Source organism: Pongo pygmaeus, chromosome 4 (genome assembly GCF_028885625.2).
Source record: "Pongo pygmaeus isolate AG05252 chromosome 4, NHGRI_mPonPyg2-v2.0_pri, whole genome shotgun sequence".
NCBI classification, from domain to species: domain Eukaryota; kingdom Metazoa; phylum Chordata; class Mammalia; order Primates; family Hominidae; genus Pongo; species Pongo pygmaeus.
In genome coordinates, this window is record NC_072377.2 from 38,550,847 (window position 1) to 38,570,851 (window position 20,005).

The 20,005-nt window shown below is 45.4% G+C and overlaps 1 protein-coding gene across 3 annotated transcripts in view; it reads left to right on the forward strand.

Moving 5' to 3' along the window:
* The window catches only part of EGFLAM (EGF like, fibronectin type III and laminin G domains), a 207,651-nt gene that overhangs the window by 150,752 nt on the left and 36,894 nt on the right, over window positions 1–20,005 (forward strand). For 2 of the 3 annotated variants that reach the window (XM_054489179.2, XM_054489180.1), the window contains 6 exons: window positions 98–198; window positions 1,299–1,399; window positions 4,762–4,906; window positions 10,309–10,498; window positions 17,176–17,301; window positions 19,220–19,463. In XM_054489179.2, coding sequence (XP_054345154.1) covers window positions 98–198; window positions 1,299–1,399; window positions 4,762–4,906; window positions 10,309–10,498; window positions 17,176–17,301; window positions 19,220–19,463 — 907 coding nt within the window. Of the gene's footprint in view, window positions 1–97; window positions 199–1,298; window positions 1,400–4,761; window positions 4,907–10,053; window positions 10,136–10,308; window positions 10,499–17,175; window positions 17,302–19,219; window positions 19,464–20,005 lie in introns of those variants that run through there. The other variant, XM_063664745.1, reaches the window with a different exon arrangement.

Below are 20,005 nucleotides of genomic sequence, written 5' to 3' on the forward strand. Positions count from 1 at the left end.
GTTCTCACTTGATATTCAGGCAATGTTGTATATTGATTTTTGCTTTTGAAGAAGTGGGGAAATAGCATTCTTTTGTGTTGTCTTTTTTCTTCTTCAGATATTGTTATCCAGTATCCTCAGTTCTTTGGCCACTCCTACGTAACATTTGAACCTCTGAAGAATTCCTATCAGGCATTCCAAATTACTCTTGAATTTAGGGTAAGAGGGATGTGTTGTTTGATGAGTGCTTTTTGGACACTTTAACACAGCAATGTGCTACATTCAAAGGCTGGGGGAGAGGAAGGGAGGCCGCAGGGAGAGCGATGAAAGGTAAATACGACACAGAGCCTGTCTCTAAACCAGCTCATGAGACAATAGGAATGAAGAGCACATTCACAACATTCAAGTGTGACAGTGAGGAGACAGTGGGTTTGTATATCACTGAACTCTAGAGTGGCTGGCGTGAAGGTTGCAAGTGAGAATGTTGGGGTCCGAGCAATGTTGTTCACAATAGTGATTTCTCCCAGGCCAGGATTGAGAAGAAACAATGCATTCCCCATTCCAAAATTGTTTAAAAAGAGAGCCCAATTCTCTGTCTTCATTGTGTTAGCTGTCACTGAACAAATAGAAAACTTTTCTTTATGCAAGCCTTGCTTCGTGAGGGCCCAGTGGAGGTTCTCTGATTTGAATCAACTGCAGATAAGAATTCAGTCAGTGACCTCAGCTTAAACTGATTCTTTTGGGTATCGCCAATGACACAAAAAGGTCTGGAGGTCTGGAAAGAAGTCTCATTTGAAGTCATGGCCACAGTGTTGAGTCTTCAAGAAATGACCTGTCTTAGTCTAAGACCACCAGCACAGCTTTTGGCTGAGCTATTCTTACCATCCTTTTCTCCTGATAGAAGGAAAGGAGCAAATGTGCATGCCTCCCCCGAGGGAGGGAAATAGAAAGAACAAAGTGAAAGTGGAATTAGATGTACTCCAGCAACGTCCTCACTGTGACCGTGGTCTTTGTACATTTGGTTTTCTAAGGCTCTGCAGGTGCATCCACAAAGGACGAGTAAAGAGTGGGTCAAAGATGGGGTCACCTTGCTCTCGCCTCACTGCTACCCCTCAGTTTATATCACTGTCATTTGTTTATTGAAAATGAAGTGGGACCAGGTATCTGGGAGTGAATTGGAGCCCACATGTTTGACCCTTTGCAGATAGGATCGTGGAGGAGAAAATGCTCAAGTTTCACATTTGTGAGTCTTTCCAGATGGCGCTTTAAGGAAGGGGAGGTGCTTACTGTTCATGTGGCTTTTGTTTGTATAATCACAGGCGGAGGCAGAGGATGGCTTACTGCTCTACTGTGGGGAGAACGAACACGGGAGGGGGGATTTCATGTCCCTGGCTATCATCCGACGCTCCCTGCAGTTCAGGTAATTCCTGCCAAAAGCCTCACACTCTTTTTTTGTTACATTATCCTACATTACATTTGCATTTTTATAGTATGAAAAAATATATACAGGATAGGTTCTAGTAGATGAAAGAATGGTTTGTATAAGATGAGTATGAACCAGTTTACCAAATACTGGGGTACTGGAATTGCAGGATAATCTATAAAACTTGGGTTTTGGAAATCATTCATTCATTCAGCAGCACCTACAGAGTACCTGGCTCTGGAGATGTTGTTGAGTGTACCTGGTCCTGGGGATGCTGTTGAACATACCTGACGCTGTGGGTGCTGTTGAATGTACCTGGCTCTGGAGGTGGTGTTGAATGTACCTGGCACTGGAGGTGCTGTTGAATGTACCTGGTGCTGGAGGTACTGTTGGATGTAACTGGTGCTGTAGGTGCTGCTGAATGTTTCTTGAGGAGGGTACCTGGCACTCCTGTCGATCCTGAGGATGCAGAGTGAGCCAAAGGAATACAGTTTCTTTTCTCTGGAGCTCTAGTGGATGTGATGGGAAGAAGACTGGGGTCTTCTCATCTCCTTTTGGCAAATGTTGCTGACAGGTGTGGACTGAGAGGAGCCTCCAACCTCCTATGAGCTCCCCATCCTCATCTTCCTCTGGGCTGTGCTGGGAACTCTTTGGCTTGCCTCCGCTGCCCTCATCGTTTCTCCCCCAACACACTTTGGAAGCCACCTTTAGCTTATGTGTGGTCTTCTGGGGGGCAGAGTTTTGTGGAAGGGTGAAGATTTTAATGAGTCTTGTGGAGGTGTGCACTGCACCTCTTTGTGAACAACCAATGGGCACCAGCCTTGTCCTTCTCTGTGGTGCACTGGCTGACATCCTAACGGCACCAACCCCCTGCTGCCTGACCTTCAGCATGTGACCCAACCTCTCCAAGCCTCCCTTTCCTCATGGGGCTGTTGTGAGGGTTAAATGAGTTAATTCATAAAAGCGCTTAGAGTAGCGTCTGACCCAGAGCAAGTGCTCAATAAGCATCAGCCATTATTGTCTTCTTAAATTACTTTCAGCATTGAAGTGTTTTTGGTTAAGTTGAAGAAGGCTTCTGAGTATCCCACTTGGGCTAGAAAATGGGCCCCCATGCTTTGCTAAATGATTTGATTCACGGAAGTTTGGTGTTAGCCACCAGGATGGGCGGTGGTTTTCACCTTGTGGGGTTCTAGCACTTGGAGGATCAGACAGACTCTCAGTAGCACTGGCAGTTGTTAGCTGGTAGCAGCTCTCCAACTATGTAACTCCTGCTGAGTGAATCTGCTATCCTCCTCAGGGTAAGCCTGTCCCGCAATGCCTCTTGACTGCATCTCACTTCACTGAGGATCTCGAGACAAAGGGAGGGCCTGAGAAGTGGCTGCAGTTAATGCAAATCCTAGTAAGGAAAATGCCGGCCATGACTCCTTCCCCACGGGCAGTCTCAGGATCCATGTGAAAGAGGCCTGGTGGCTATTTGGAAGTTGACCAGAAAGGTCCAAGATTCCACCTGTTAGGCATAGTGACCGTGGGCACCCCTGGGCCGTAGGGAGGTTGGGATAAAAACAAGAATAATGCAGCCATCTGAGGACAACCTTCCTCTGTCTCACCTCACTGCTGAGCCTCCTATGGACCTCGCCTGCATTGAGGTACAGCTAAGCACAGATGGCAGGGCTGGCCAGCTTGCCAAAATGAGCCTGAAGACCTGGATTTTTATATTTTATGAATATCACTGAGCTTTGTTATTTGACAGTTGGGAAAGTCCCCAGAGAAATCCCTGGAAATAAAGTGACTTGCATTCTATTCACTGTACCTTGAATTCACTGTAAGCATTTGGCAATTGCTGAAAACGAGAAGGAGGTCCTTAGTTGCCCATCATTTTCTTTTCTTTTTCTCTTTCTTGTGATTTTTCCTTTACTTTTCTTATGGGTCCTGTCCTTTTCAAAAACAGAGAAGGCTAAATTCCTTCCGAGCAGAAGTGATCATCTACTTCCAGTCAAAAGAAAATGGGAACCGGTTGCGGTGGCTCACACCTGTAATCCCAGGACTTTGGGAGGCCGAGGTGGGCAGATCACGAGGTCAGGAGATCGAGACCATCCTGGCCAACATGGTGAAACCACGTTTCTACTAAAAATTCAAAAATTAGCCGCGCATGGTGGCATGCGCCTGTAGTCCCAGCTACTCAGGAGGCTGAGGCGGGAGAATCGCTTGAACCCGGGAGGTGGAGGTTGCAGTGAGCAGAGATCACGCCACTGCACTCCAGCCTGGGCGACAGAGCGAGACTCTTTCTCAAAAGAAAAGAAAAGAAAATGGGATGTGGATTAGCTACTACCTTTCATTAATTTCTTTTTTTTTTTTTTGAGATGGAGTCTCTGTTGCCAAGGCTGGAGTGCAGTGGTGCAATCTGGGCTCACTTCAACCTCCACCTCCCGGGTTCAAGTGATTCTCCTGCTTCATCCTCCCGAGTAGCTGGGATTACAAGCATCTGCCACCATGCTCAGTTAACATTTGTATTTTTAGTAGAGACAGGGTTTCATCATGTTGGCCAGGCTGGTATCGAACTCCTGACCTCAAGTGATCCACCTGCCTCGGCCTCCCAAAGTGCTGGGATTATAGATGTGAACCACTGTGCCCAGCTTTTTAAAATTTGAACTTTTATTTTTTATTTTTATTTTTATTTATTTTTGAGACAGAGTTTCACTCTGTTGCCCAGGCAGTGGCGTGATCTTGGCTCACTGTAACCTCCACTTCCTGGGTTCAAACAATTCTGCTGCCTCAGCCTCTGGAGTAACTGCGACTACAGGCACCCGCCCCATGTCCAGCTAATCTTTGTATTTTTAGTAGAAACAGGGTTTCACCATGTTGGTCAGGCTGGTCTCCAACTCCTAACCTCAGGTGATCCGCCCGCCTTGGCCTCCCAAAGTGCGGGATTACAGATGTAAATCACCATGCCTGGCCTAATGTCAACTTTTATTTTAAATACAGGGGGTACATGTGCAGATTTGCTACATGGGAATAGTGCATGATGCTGAGGCTTGGGGTACAGATCCCATCACGCAGGTAGCAAGCACGGTACCCAAATGCCCATCATTTTCTAAGTTGCAGAAAAAATCAGGTTAACAAAGGCCCTACATTGAAGGGTCCTATGGGCAGATGAAAGATAACTAGATGGAGATCATCCCCAGGAAGAGGTGCCTAGTTCTTCCCTGTATTGATTTCAACAGCACTTGATATTCATAAACATAACTCTGAATAGACTGACTCTGAAAGAAGCTGTTGACCTGGAAGTGACGTCCATGGTATCTGAAAACATAATGAGCTGGTTCGTCAAAAAATCTTCTTTTCCTTTTCCTCCCCAACAGGTTTAATTGTGGAACTGGGGTTGCCATCATTGTAAGTGAGACCAAAATCAAACTGGGGGGTTGGCACACGGTTATGCTCTACAGAGATGGGCAGAACGGGCTGCTGCAGCTGAATAACGGCACCCCAGTGACAGGCCAGTCTCAGGTATGTATGAGCCCCACACCCTGCCCACCCCACATACCACCCACCGTAAGTCTCCTGAGAAGGGCTTACTGCAGAGAGCCGTGGCAGAGTCTGCAGGATTCAAGTTCTGGATGGGCTTGGTGAGGCCTATTTCTCATGGTGAACCCATGCAACAGACCTTTGATGTGCTCCTGAGTGGTCTTGCACTCCAGGTGAGCTTTCAGGGCACACATCCACCGCACATCTACCAAAGAGAAGAACGAAACTTGCAAGCATCATTGCTGTTGGTGCATAGGTCCATGCTGCAGGACTGTGCCCAAGGACATGTTCTCTTTTCCTAAGTACATCAAAGCCAGCGGTAGAAGAAGGCCCATATTGGAAGAATAGAACCCATTATTACTATTATTACTTGGAGGCAGGGTCTCACTCTGTCCTCCAGGCTGGAGTGCAGTGGCATAATCATGGCTCACTGCAGCCTCTACCTCCCTGGTTCAAACCATCCCACCTCAGCCTCCCAAGTAGCTGGAACTACAGGCATGTGCCACCATGCCTGGCTAATTTCTTTTTTTTTTTTTTTTTGTAGAGATAGAGTTTCATTGTGTTGCGCAGGCTGGTCATGAACTCCTGGATGCAAGCGATTCTCCCATCTAGGCCTCCCAAAGTGCTGGGGTTACAGGGATGAGCCACCACACCCAGCCTAGAAGCCATTATTAGTGTCAAACACAAAGCTTGCTTTTAGGGCAGGAGTGTTGCAATCCTGTGGCTTTAGAAGATAGTCTTGAAAGGTTCACTTGGTTCAAAATGCAGGAATAAGCTGTTCGTTTACCTTTGAGGGGGGCCATAATTGTAGGAAATGGTTAAAAAAAAAAAAAAAGTTCGACTGTTGGGCTACTCAGCAAATCACCTAGTATTCACATATTTGTTATGGTCTGGGCAATTTTAGGACTATGTTCAGAATAAACAGTTTGGATTAGCAGCCTGCCAAGGAACTGAGCCTATAATTATAATCAGGCAGGTGTCTGTATTCTCCAGGGAAAAATGTAGCAAGAAAGCCTTTGTTTATATGTCTAGAGCTTCCTCCCTGCCTGGGCTCCTCTCTACTCTTTGCCAGCAAGACACATTATATAAAGCAGTGGTCCCCAATCTTTTTGGCACCAGGGACCAGTTTTGTGGAAGTCAATTTTTCCACAGACCAGGGTTGGGGGATGGTTTCAGGATAAACTGTTCCATCTCAGACCATCAGGCATGGTTAGAGTCTCAGAAGGAGCGTGTAACCTGGATCCCTCGCATGCGCAGTTCACAATAGGGTTCGTGCTCCTGTAAGAATCTAATGGCACAGCTGATCTGACAGGAGGCGGAGCTCAGAAGGAAATGCTCGCTCACCCCGCCACTCACCCTCTGCTGTGCACCCTGGTTCCTAACAGGCCACAGACTGGTATGGGTCCATGGCCCAGGGTTTGGGGACCCCTGATATAAAGGGCCTTGCTGACACCCCGCCTTCCAAAATATAGAAGAAAATATCTCATTAATTTGGATCCCAGTGGTTCCAAAGGAATAAGAATTCAAATTTAGTAAATGTGCATCCAGGGAGATTGTTTATGCTCAGATGGCTAGGTAAGAAAAAGACAGGGTCAGTGAACTACATCAGTGCCAGAACTATAGGCCTAACATGATAAAAGTTAGTTTAATAGGAATAAAGAAACTTCTAGCTTGGGTCCAAAATACTAACAAGAAGACAGAATGGGGAAGCTACAATAGAAGCCTGTGAAAATGTCTAATCGTTTAAAGTGGGGGAAGTTCCATAGCTGTTAACAAACAGGGTCATGTGGTAACAATAAGCTAAAGAAATTATAGGCTGTGTTAACAGAGTCATAGCATCTAAAAAAGGGAGGCGATGATCTTATTCTAGTCTAGTGACTCTGTGATAGCTTCTAGTGACTCAGATGGTGACTCTAATCCTCTGAGAGGATTACATTCACATCTGGATCACATTCTAAGAAGGCCACAGACAAATTGGAGCAGTTCCAGGGGTAGTCACCCAAACTGGAAGATGACTTGAAATCCCTTCGATGATTGATTGAAGGAGCAATGTTTAGTTTGGAGAAGAGAAGATGAAGGCACGCAAGGTGGCTTTTCATTATAGAGTCAAAGGGAGAGTCTTGAGAAAGAAAGATTTACTCCATGGACCCCCCCCACAAGGCCAAAGCTGAATGGAGTGAGCCTCAGGAGGTCGATTTTAGCTTCACCTAATCATACAAAGGGACAGAAGTGCAACAGACTATCTCAGGAGATCGGGGTATCCTTGGGAGGTGTTCAAGGGGTAACTTATCTAAACTTCTTGTTAGGGATGTACCAGGAATCCAACAGCCAGTGAAAGCTTGAATTATAAGAGTTTTTATATTTTTTGTTAATCTCAAGATTCTATGATTTTAGTGAATATAAGAATTAATTGAGCCAGGCACAGTGGCTCATGCCTCCAATACCAGTACTTTGGGAGGCTGAGGTGGGTGGATCACTTGAGGTCAGGAGTTCGAGACCAGCCTGGCCAACATGTGAAACCTTGTCTCTACTAAAAATATTAAAAAATTAGCCGGGCGTGGTGGTGGGCACCTGTAATCCCAGCTACTCAGGAGGCTGAGGCAGGAGAATTGCCTGAACCTGGGAGGCAGTTGTTGCAGTGAGCTTAGATTGTGCTACTGCACTCAAGCCTGGGCTGCAGAGCAAGACTCCATCTCAAAAAAAAAAAAAGAAAAGAATTAAGAATTAATTTGATTGCCAGGCACAGTGGCTCACACCTGTAATTCCCACACTTTGGGAAGCGAAGGCAGGAGGATCACTTGAGCTCAGGAGTTTGAGACTAGCCTAGGCAACGTGGTGAAACCCCATCTCTACCAAAAATAGAAAAATTAGCCAGATGTGGTGGCATATGCCTGTAGTCGCAGTTACTTGGGAGGCTGAGGAGGGAGGATCACTTGAGCCCAGGAGGTCAAGCCTGCAGTGAGCCATGTTTGAGCCTATGAATAGCCCTGCACTTCAGCCTGGGTAACATAGCCAGACCCCATTTGTATTAGTCCGTTCTCATACTGCTATGAAGAAACACCTGAGACTGGGTAATTTATAAAGAAAAGAGGTTTAATTGACTTACAGTTCTGCATGGCTGGGAAGGCCTCAGGAAACTTACAATCATGGTGGAAAGGGAAGCAAACACATCCTTCTTTACATGGCAGCAGCAAGGAGAAGTGCTGAGCAAATGGGGAAAAGCCCCTTATAAAACTATCAGATCTCATGAGAACTCACTGTCACGAGAACAGCATGGGGGTAACCACCCCCATGATTCAATTACCTCCCACTGAGTCCCTCCCACGACACATGGGGATTATGGGAGCTACAATTCAAGATGATATTTGGGTGGAGACACAGCCAAGCCATATCATCATCTTTTTTAAAAAAAAAAATAATTAATTGCAAGAAGCTGTAGCTTTATGGATACTCAGGCTATAGATTGCCTCCATACTAGTGAGACTTGCTAAGCAAGTTGTAAAGCAGGACCACAGATGTGGCTGTTTAATAAGCTTTCCTGAGAGACAGTGATTCTATCTTAAGTGGGATTCCCCAGCAACAGACCTGAGATGTGGTGTCCTGTGCAAGTGATGTATTAAGAAAGTGCTCCCAGGAGAAACTGCTAAGAGAGAGGAGACAGACAGGGAAGAAGAGGATATCAGCAAGAGTGAGATCTCAGGCCAAGTTTTTCAGGGTATGGCTTCTGCCTGATCCACTAGAGGAGCTCTGGAGTATAAATTATACCTCAGACTCATCCCAAACTGTTAAGAGCTGTCTTGGGAGAATGTGAATTCCAGGACACTTCCATTTCTCTGTACAGGCAGGCAAAGCAAGCTCCAGGGATCAGAAGGCAACCCTCATCTGAAATGTAAAAGCCAGGTTTGAAGACTATTGCCCGGGATCTTGCGAAGGGCACAGCAAAGTAGCTACCCACCCCATAAGGCACTTTATGCTCTAGAAAAGGATTGAGCTGTCAGGCCTCCTGCTGTGGTCCCAGATCATGGAACAAAACTGGAAGGGCCAGGATGGGATCCAGAAGAAGTGAATTCTGAGAATCTTGGTGAAAGAAGCCAAGAGGACATTTAACTCATCTAATGAAAGCAGCATGCTCAGTGGCTGGCAAACAGCGTAACCTGACCCTGAAAACCCACTTCCTAGCTTGTGTTGAGTCTACTATTTACAAATGATTCTTATCTCTTCATCAGAAAAGATAAAACAATCATTGGATTTTCCACTTGCTGGTAACAGAAGTTTAAAGGATCAAGATTATATTTCAGAGTCTTACACTCTGAACATTTTATAAGTTCTGGCAGTGTGCCTTTCCCTGACACCTTTCCTTACCCTGTAATGCAGATAAATGAGATATTTTGGTCATAAAAAAAGAATGACCAGGCCGGGCGTGGTAGCTCATGCCTGTAATCCCAGCACTTTGGGAGGCTGAAGCAGGTGGATCACGAGGTCAGGAGTTTGAGACCAGACTGACCAACGTGGTGAAATCCCGTCTCTAAAAATACAAAATTAGCTGGGCGTGGTGGCACACGCCTGTAATCCCAGCTACTCAGGAGGCTGAGGCACGAGAATTGCTTGAACCTGGGAGGCGGAGGTTACAGTAAGCCAAGATGGTGCCACTGCACTCCAGCCTGGGCGATAGAGCAAGACTCTGTCTCAAAAAAAAAAAGGGCCAAGGGTGACTTAATTTTGTCCCACCTAATCTTCAGCTCTGTATTTTGTAAACTTAAAACCTGCGATCCAGATTGTGGTTTGGTCTAAGATGGGAAATTTCCCTACCTCACTGTAAAAAAAAAAGAAGTCATATTCATAAGCAAATTTCAAAACACTTTGCATCATAATCTGTTTGGTAATTCCCCCCCACCCCCGCCCACCCCAACAATGTTTCTCTCAGGATATAGTATAAAGATGACTAGGACAGTGAAAAGGTAATTGTTAGCCACTGCATACAAAATTAGTATTATCACCTTTGGAGGCACAGAATAGCCCTAAGATCCTTCCAAAGTACACAGTCAACTGGTGTCAGGACTGGAAAGAGAATGTTTTTGTTGGATGCCTAGCATGGTTCACTGCCTGGTGGGTGAGGCGTGGCTCTGACCTCCCTTCCCTTCCCTTCTAGACATTCCAAAATCCTCCCTTCTGGAAGCACAGCCCTCTGAGAAACTCGCTGAGCTCCCTACGGTAATCGTGGGTTTAATTTTCCAGTAAGGCAAGGTCTTAAAGATAAATACAGATGGAAGAAAACGCTGGGCCTGTCACTGACGTCTTAACCGTGTCCCTCATAAAAATCTGGTGTGTTTTGGCTTTTGATTTTGTTTAGTGAGAGTATTCATGAGTGGTCATCTTTCTTAAAGGGCCAATACAGTAAAATTACTTTCCGGACACCTCTCTATCTTGGTGGCGCTCCCAGCGCTTACTGGTTGGTCAGAGCAACAGGGACAAACCGAGGCTTTCAAGGCTGTGTGCAGTCGCTCGCTGTGAATGGGAGGAGAATCGACATGAGGCCCTGGCCCCTGGGAAAAGCACTCAGTGGGGCTGATGTGGGTAAGTGGCTGCCTGGTGGGTTGGGGTACTCTTATGGGACTTATGTCTTATGGGACTGCCTTTCTGGCTTGGGCCATTGAGGGAGCAGCAACATTAGGTGCTACCCTGGGAAGCTGGTAGCTGCAGAACATCAGGAGGGAGGTGGGCCCCAGGGGTGAGGCTGGTGCTCTGCAGACATGCTGACCCTGCATCTGAACACCAAGATATGGTAACAGTATGGTGCACCAAACCCTGGTTGTGTCCTGCTAGCAATTTGGGCCTCATCATGAAATATGGCATGGTCTTATTGGACAAAGCAACAAGCGATCCAGCCCTTTCACCTTACCTCACCCAGTCCAGTGGAAGAGCCAACACAGTAATGTAAGAAGAGCTTTCATATACTCTCTGTTTCTTAAAGAAGTGGTCAAATTCTAATTTGTGATCACTGTGCCAAACATCTTCTCGTATGCTCTCTCATTTACTTTCACACTGACTCTAAGAGGTAGAAGTTATTATCATGCCCATTTTATAGATGAGGAAACTGGGGCTGGCAGAAGTTAAATCACTTATTGAAAGTAGCAGGCAGAGCTAGGCTTATTTTTAAAGCAATAAGGACATTTATTCTATCACTGAAGGCAGCAGGTAGATAATTCCCAGGTTGGTTAATTCAGGGACTGTCTACTAGAGCTGCCATAATAAAGTACTGCAGACTGGGCGAGTTAAACATCAGAAATTAATTTTCTCACAGTTCTGGAAGCTGAAAGTCCCAGATCAAGGTGCCAGCCAATTTGGTTCCTGGGAAGGCCTCTCTCCTTGGCTCGCAGATGGCCACCTTCTTGCTGTGTGCTCGTGGGATCTTTCCTCCATGTGTGCACACCCCTGGTATGTCTGTATGTCCAGATATCGTCCTATAAGGACACCAATCAGACTGGTTTAGGTCCCCACTCTTATGACCTCAATTAACCTTAAATACCTCCTTAAAGGTACTATCTCCAAATACAGGGAATTAGGACTTCAACTGTGAATTTTGGGGGAAAAGCTGTTCAGTTCATAACAGGGTCTCTATGATATCAGGACTCTGGGTCGATATCTCTATGATACGCTCCTTTTCCCTCACTACTCTAAGCGTCACATTCTCATGACTTTGTCCTTGGCAAGAAATGGCAAGTCTCCTCCTTGAATCTCTTTTCCCTCCATCTCTAAGATGCTATTTTGAAAGAATGCACAGTGAACACCATAGTCTCACTGCCTAGATTCTACCGTTAATATTTTGCTGCATTTTCTTGACCACATATCAATTCATCCCTCTCTCCATTCCTCAGTCAGAGATAGGATTCGATACTCATGACTCCTAGAACAGTTTTTTGTTTTGTTTGTTTTTCTTGTGGCCAATATTATTAGTTGAGCACCTACTTTAAGTAGGCACCATTCTAAATTACTTTGATCTTTCCAAGGTTATTGTGAAGTAGGTGCTATCATTAGCCTTACTTTGCAGATGAGAACCAATGGGGCTGGGCGCAATGCTCATGCCTGTAATCTCAGCACTTTGGGAGGCTGAGGCAGGCAGATCACATGAGGTCAGGAGTTGGAGACTAGCCTGGCCAACATGGTGAAACTCCGTCTCTACTAAAATACAAAAATTAGCCGGGCATAGTGGCACACCCATGTAATTGCAGCTACCCAGAAGACTGAGGTAGGAGAATTGCTGGAACCTGGGAGGCAGAGGTTGCAGTGAGCCGAGATTGTGCCACTGCACTCCAACTTGGACAACAGAGTGAGACTGTCTTAAAAAACAAAAAACAAAACAAAACAAAACAAAAAACCAATGGTACAGAACAGTTAAGTGGTAGAGTCTAATGTGACCTCGGCCATTCTGGCACCAGTGGCTACCCTCTTAACAAAGTCAACTACGTCAATGGCTACCAAATTGTTTCCCTCCACCTTGTTCACTCCTATGGGTGATGCCATTGTTATAATTATAAAAGATGAAGTTTACTTAACAAAAAAAGTTTACCATCCATTGATTACTTGGTCAAAGTAAACAGTAAGCAGCAATGACTGAAACAGTTATTAAAGCTGTCACTGTGGTAGGACAATGTCTCCAAAATCTGTCTTCTTTCTGTGATGATTCAGAACATATGAACTAGCCATTCCATCAGGAGTCACATGCCTTGTTTATGAGCCTGGACTCTGAAGGCAGATTGCCTGGATTTGAAAAATTTTTGCAACTCAGTCTCCCCATCTGGAAATAGTATCTACCTCATAAGATTATTTTGTTTAAATGAGTTGTGGTGCGTAAAAAGCACTTAGAATAGGGCTTTGCACATCACAAACATTTCATAAACGTTTCCTGTTATTAATATTGTTATTCATATTCTAACCCTACCCATCAAATCAGCTATAATCTGTTTCTTCAGGGGAACAGCCCTGAATAAATCTGGCAGTCCTGAAATGGCATGGCAACCTCTGACAGGTAGTTCAGGGGTTGTAAAGTTGGGCAAGAACTGATTTCTGCCAGCTTTGTTAATTCTGACACAGTGCGATACCCACTTTTCCAGCAGGTGGCACCAAAAGGACCTCTCTTGTGGGCTCCAGCTTCCTGGATACAGCTATTGGATTACTGTATAGACTTCCCTCTGTGAATATTAACGGCACGTGTCAGCCATGTTGGTGTTTTACATTTCTTCCCATTTCATTTCCCCCGGGGTTATAAGAGTGGGGCTGGTTATCCTTCCTCAGCTTCCATGTTTGCTGTCCTTTGGGTTAGTCCTCCTGAAATTCAAGTTTTTGTAAGTCAAATGCGGCCCCACCAGGGAGGTCCTGGTTCCCCATCTGATATCTCTAACTTGGCATTGCCATCTTCAACTGTGACTTTTTCTCTGCCTTCCCACTAAACCCGTTTTCATTCCCCAGAGGGGCTTGCATTACTCAGTTCCTTCCGCTTCATCTCCTGTCTTTCGTTAGACTGTTCCCAGCTCCTGTGCTCTCTGCAAGTCACATTCTAGAATAGTTAGTCAGAAATCTCAGCAAATTTTGCATTCTCCAGTCCAGCTCTTGATTATTTCCATTCAGATTTTCAAACCTATATTTCCACCACTCATTTATGCCAATCCCATCTTGGATATCCCCCCCCTGCTGGAGCAGTCACAGAGCCACTTCCCAGGGTATTTGAGATTCAGGGGGTCTGCGGTGACCATGAGTCTCACTATGGCTTACCAGCTCTTTTCCTCACTTCACTCAATAAATACTTCACTGAGCACCTGCTTAGTGCTTGTCACAGTGCTGGGTGCTGGAGATCAAGTAATGAATAAGACAGGATCCAGCTCAGTCCTCATGTAGTTGCCATGTGGAGAGACCAAATTAATATAATAATCACACAGTGAAGGTGAAGTTACACATGGGGTAAGTGTTATGGAGGAGAAGTGATGCTGCAATGGTGACGTTTAATAGGGAGGTTGTAGGGTCTGGAGGCCAGGGAAAGAGTTTCTCAGAAGAGGAAGTTAATATGAAGCAAGAGTAGGAGTGAAAATGTGGAGAAGGGAGAGAAGGACATTCCAGGCAGAGGGAAGGGCTTGTTCCAGGGGAAGAGGAAGGGGGAGATGGGTGCCATGATCTAGTTTGTGATTTGAGAAGATCCTCTGACAGCTCATTAGAAGGGGCTTTCAGGGATACATGTAGACCAGCTGAGGTCTATTGCAGTAGGTCACATGACAAATAACGATGTGATCCAGGTGGTAATCATGGTAGAAACAGAGACGAATCTGACAGATCATTAGGGGAAAAATAGGTGGGCCTCAGTTATGGACTGGGGGCTGGGGACAGGGAATTTTCTTCTTGTTCATGGTCTCTTTAAGGAACTCCACCCCATGATGTTCCACATTCTTTCCCCTCCTTAGCAGTCTTATTTCTCTTCTACCTCTCGCTTTCTTATCTAGCAGAAACCTACGCAACAACTGGCCTATGGTAGGCGCTGGTGAAAGTGACTTTACATATTGATGATGAGGTCTGTGTGTGTATACATGACCTTGCTGCACCCACCTCTCCTCCCTATCACTCTTGAGTTGAGAGTTTTCCCCCTAAAATGAACCTATTCAGCTAGAGTCTGCACTCACCCTTCCTGGCTGCCCTGGGCCCTTGCCGCCACTGTTCTCTCTTCTCAGTAGCCCAGGGATTCTTAACCTTTTTGGCACTGCAGCCCCCTTTGGTGGTCTGGGGAAGCCCATGGACCTCTTCTCATAATGATGTTCTTAAATGGAGAAAAATAATATATGTAATATTATAAGGGGAAACAATTATATTGAAACCCAGCTCTATCACATTTTTTTTAAGTTTTGCTTTTACAATAATATATGTACTCCTTTATAAAGCATATTAAGAACAGAATTATTTAATGGTGGGTGAAATAACTCCCATGACTTCAAAGTAGCAACAAGTATAAATGATACTTTGAAATATGTGCAATAAATGCAATGTGACAACAACTGTGAGGTCTACTGGTCACAACTCATAAGAACTACTAATACTAGAAGTATCGTGCCTGTATTGAAAGTTGATGGAAATACATACCCAGCTCCAGGCAGAGGCTAGGGAAAATAGAGATGCAATATATTTTCCTTCTCGGTTCACAGAGCCCCTGCTGTGGCTTACTCACCCATGCTCAGGTTCTTTCCAGCTCACACAAGTGTCATGCCTTGTGTGACCTTGTACCCACACTGGTTTGGAAACTCTGGGAACCTCTCTCCCTTCTTTCAAGGCCTGATACCAGCACTGGGTATTTCCACAGTCACCTTAGACTTAAATCCAACCAAAGCAACCTCTCCCTTTGCTTCGCAGAAGCCAGGTCCTATCCACAGCCACTCTCATTTCTTCCCTCCTGCACCATTATTTTAGTCTTTCAAGCTACAAACCTTGAGATTGTGCTGGAGGAGTCTTCTTGCCCTTCAGCCTCTAGAATGAATCTCTCATTTCTTCCTTCCTTGGATGTCTGATCCTTCACAGTCTCTCCATTTTCTTTGTGGCCATCCTGTTCACTCCCTATAGGAGTTTTTTCCTCTCCTCCACTCCTGTCACTCATCAGTCTGTTTTGCATGCCATTCCCAGAGTAATCTTGCTGAAATGCTGCTTTCACCAAGTCAGCAACTCCATCTGGCTTTCATGACCTCCCCTCCCCTACCCCCACCTCTTAAAAAATGGTTAAAATGCATAAGATTTGTAATGTAATCCTTTTCTGTACATCTAAAATAACATACAAGGACCCCGCTTCTTCCTGTGGATCCAGCCAAGCTCTGGGAAGGAATCACAATCCACAGAAATTGGTGGGGCTCAGGGACCTTTGAGAGTTTGGCTCTTTAAGATCAAAGTCAGCCAGCATCTCTGTGGAGACTGTGAATGCTGGGGGTGACATTCTTAGGGCTGTGGCTGGAGACCATTGGTCATGTCTGCCTGAACATTCAGTAGCCACCAGCTGGAATTCACAGAGGCTAGCCACCCCCAGCTGGGGTGGCAAGTCATCTGCCCGGGCTTTAATTAAATTATGTTAGCAGTCCCTGAAGTCAGTCTCATCTCCTGGGTCTACCCTGGGTGCCTGGCCTTTACCCCTCCTCCCAGTGAATCTTTATGAAAAGACTGGACCAATTCAAGGAGGGAAGGGTGAGAGATTCATCTTGCCGAGATGACACACTCAGGCCAAGGAGGGCTCCTGCCTTCACCGGGTGGGCTACCAGCTCATGCAGTGGGCAGCCTTGAAGACTGGGAGAGAACACAGCTGGACCCTTCACTTCCAGAGGCACGCCCTTCTACCTCCACCCCCAGAAAAAGTGTTTTGTACTCCCTCATGTGGTTCTGGGCCAGATGGTGGTCCATCTGTCTAACTGATTTCTTACACACAAAGAGAAAACACAAAGAAGCAGAAGAAAAACAGCCCATGAAAAGTCCATTTATTTTCCTCTGAAGACCTGCACTTGAAAATGACAAAGGATACCCTTTCTGGATCTCTCTGATCTGTTTGGTGAAGAGAACTCACTCATCAGATGTTGAGCCTTTCAGCCTTCTTACTGCAGGCCACCTTTCTGTCCCTCATCAGGGTGTAACTTTGGAAGTAGAAATAGGGATTCTGAAACCCATGTGCCAAGGTATTATGGGGCCCTCCCTCCCTGCTCCCCACCCCGGACAGAGAAGTTGACAATCCAGGTGAGTTAATCAGCTTAGACGTGGCTGGGTAACTCCTTCTGTGCCTACCTTGCTTGTCTCAACTTTGAACCAACAAGGCAGCAGCACTTAAGCTAATTGGGGTCATGCAATTTAGAATGCTTTTAACATAAACACCCTGTTGACATTGGAGGGATTGAAATGTGCTCTTTTGGGAGCAAGAGAGAGATGAATTAAAGCAGAAACAGCTTAGTCATCCCAGTTAGTGGTCATAAAATTGCCCAGAAATGTATTATTTGATTTATTGTGTCCATCATGTTTTTTAAAGTCTCTACGGCTCTTCATACAGGACAAACCAAAATCTAATTAAAATGAAGAGTAGGTTCCACTTATCCTGAAAGCCCATTTGCAGTTGTGCAGAGCTGCAAATCAACAGGAGTAAGAACTGAACTGTATTTATTCAGAACCATGAGCTGCTGGTGGGGTCAGCGCCACTGTGTTGGACTGGCACACATGGCGGATTGGCTTTGTAATTCCCATTCTGTATTTAGGGGAATGCAGTAGTGGAATCTGCGATGAGGCCTCGTGCATCAATGGTGGCACCTGCACAGCAATCAAAGCCGACTCCTACATTTGCCTCTGTCCCCTTGGGTTTAAAGGTCGACACTGTGAAGATGGTGAGAAAGAAGCAAGTTGAAGGCGATTTCTATCTGCATGTTAATTTGTGTAGATGTACTTTATCATCAGTATAGTTTCTTTGTTAATTTGGTTGTTTGTTTTTGAGACAAAGGCTCCCTCTGTTACCCAGGCCGGAGTGCAGTGGCACATCTCGGCTCACTGCAACCTCTGCCTCCCGGGTTCAAGTGATTCTCTTCTGCCTCAGCCTCCCGAGTAGCTGGGACTACAGGCGCCCAGCTAATTTTTGTATTTTTAGTAGAGAAGGGATTTCACCATGTTGCCCAGGCTGCTCTCAAACTCTTGACCTCAAGTGATCCACCCGCCTCGGCCTCCCACAGTGCTGGGATTACAGGCATGAGCCACCACGCCAGGCCTCATCAATGTACTTTCAACAAATCTAACAAAGCCCCATACATTTCTATGGGATCAACATTGCTTTGTCGGGAGAGATGGGGGAAACTTTTTTAACCAGGTTGGAGTGTCTCTGAGTGCCAAAATTTGTTTGGTGACGAGAACTCACTCATCTGATGTTCAGCCTGTCAGCACTTCTTACTGCAGGGCACCTTCCGTCCCTCAGCCAAACATACGTTCATTTCAAGATGCTAAAAATGAGTGGGCTCTTCTTGGCCCTTGAATAACTTTTAAAAAGCCTGTATTGGTGTGGTTTGTATCAGACTGAATTCAAAGCATTTAAAGCTCAGGCTCATGCTCTTTAGAATATCTGTCAATTTCTGATAAAAGATTGGGAAGATGGGGCCAGGCGCAATGGCTCACGCCTGTAATCCCAGCAGTCTGGGAGGCCGAGGTGGGCGGATCACGAGGCCAACATGGTGAAACTTCGTCTGTACTAAAAATACAAAAATTAGCTGGGTGTGGTGGTGCACAGCTGTAATCCCAGCTACTCGGGAGGCTGAGGCAGGAGAATTGCTTGAACCCAGGAGACGGAGGTTGCAGTGAGCCGAGATAGCACCACTGTACTCCCAGTCTGGGTGACAGAGTGAGACTCCATCTCGGGGGGAAAAAAAAGATTGGGAAGGTAGACACAGAAACATTAACAATGTGATGGGACAAAAGTAACCTTTTTTTGTACTGTTCTACTAAATTATTCCACACTTTAATACTGTATATACAGAGAGTATGTAAATATATATACATGCACACACGTGTATATAAACATGGAAACACACATGCATACAAATACACATATGTGCACTCACACAGGCAAATACTAACAGAAAATTTCGAAGATTTTGGAAAATCATGGAGGGTTCTAAAAGTGATTTTGGAAAATCATTTTTGCAGAATTCTAAAATTAAAATAAAAAGAAAATAAAACTGAGGCTAAGATCACAAAACTAGTCAAATTCTTCCCTAATTCAGATTTGGACCTAAGATACCATACTGGGGAAAACTTTTATAATCTCAAATCTCATGTCACCTAAAAGAGGGCATGTGAGTCAGGGTAAGCCAATGCTGTTACATACCAGCTCATATTTCAGTAGCCTTTCGTAATCAAGGCCAGTTCTTGCTCATATTACAAAATCACTGCAGGTCAGAGATGGTGGTGAGAGAGGGGGTTTTGCTCCACACAGTTATACAGGGACACAGTTTCGTTCCATCTAATGGCTCTTCTAGGGCCTTACAGTCCTCCACAGATACCTGCATCCTGCCAGCACGAGAGAGGAGAGAAAGAGCATGGAGGATGGAGGGAAGTTTTAGGGGCCAGACCTAGGGTGCTCCATGATTCTTCCACCCAAGTTCTACTGGCCGGAATTCAGTCACACCACCAGCCTAACTGCAGGGCCGCTGGGAATTGTAGTTTAGGTCTGTACCCAGGAGGGAAAGAACACAGCTATGGGTGCACATCTGGTCAGTTTCTGCCACAGAGAGATTTCTAACACTGTGCTTGTTTTTTCAGCTTTCACCTTGACCATTCCTCAGTTCAGAGAGTCTCTGAGATCCTACGCTGCAACTCCCTGGCCACTGGAGCCCCAGCATTACCTTTCCTTCATGGAGTTTGAGATCACATTTCGGCCAGACTCAGGAGACGGTGTCCTCCTGTACAGCTATGACACAGGCAGCAAAGACTTCCTGTCCATCAACTTGGCAGGGGGCCACGTGGAGTTCCGCTTTGACTGTGGCTCTGGGACCGGTGTCCTCAGGTGAGGGCTGAAACCTGGGACTCTTTCCCTTAAACAGGCAAATAGTAACTGCTTCAGAAAAAAACCGAATCGCCATTCAACAGCTCACACTCATCCTGTCTTCTCTACATGCTTATCTTCTGAAACTTGTCCTGACTTGTCCTGCTTCAGGCAGATGACAGGCTTCCTATAGAGAGTGCTCTCCTGCCCACAAGGTTTCCTTTTCTCAAATAACTACCCAACAGGTAGCAATTCTATGCTTCAAACTATGAAAAATGGGCTTGCTTCAGGTGGAGGTAAACTGCCTCCATTTCCACCTAAAGTTATACCATGTCGTCTGCAGAAACTTGATGAACTGTAACTAATCAGCATCATATACAGAGCATCACATGATGGGCACTCAGCAAATACATGTCAACTAGTAAAAAAGTATTAACAAATATTTTTGAACAAAAATGTCCTTGATGACCTCACTCTAAATAATCACTTTCCTCTTGAACTATTTCTTTAATGGAAATTGACAGTGAATCATCAGCAATGCAAAGACCCGTTCCCTAAGCAAT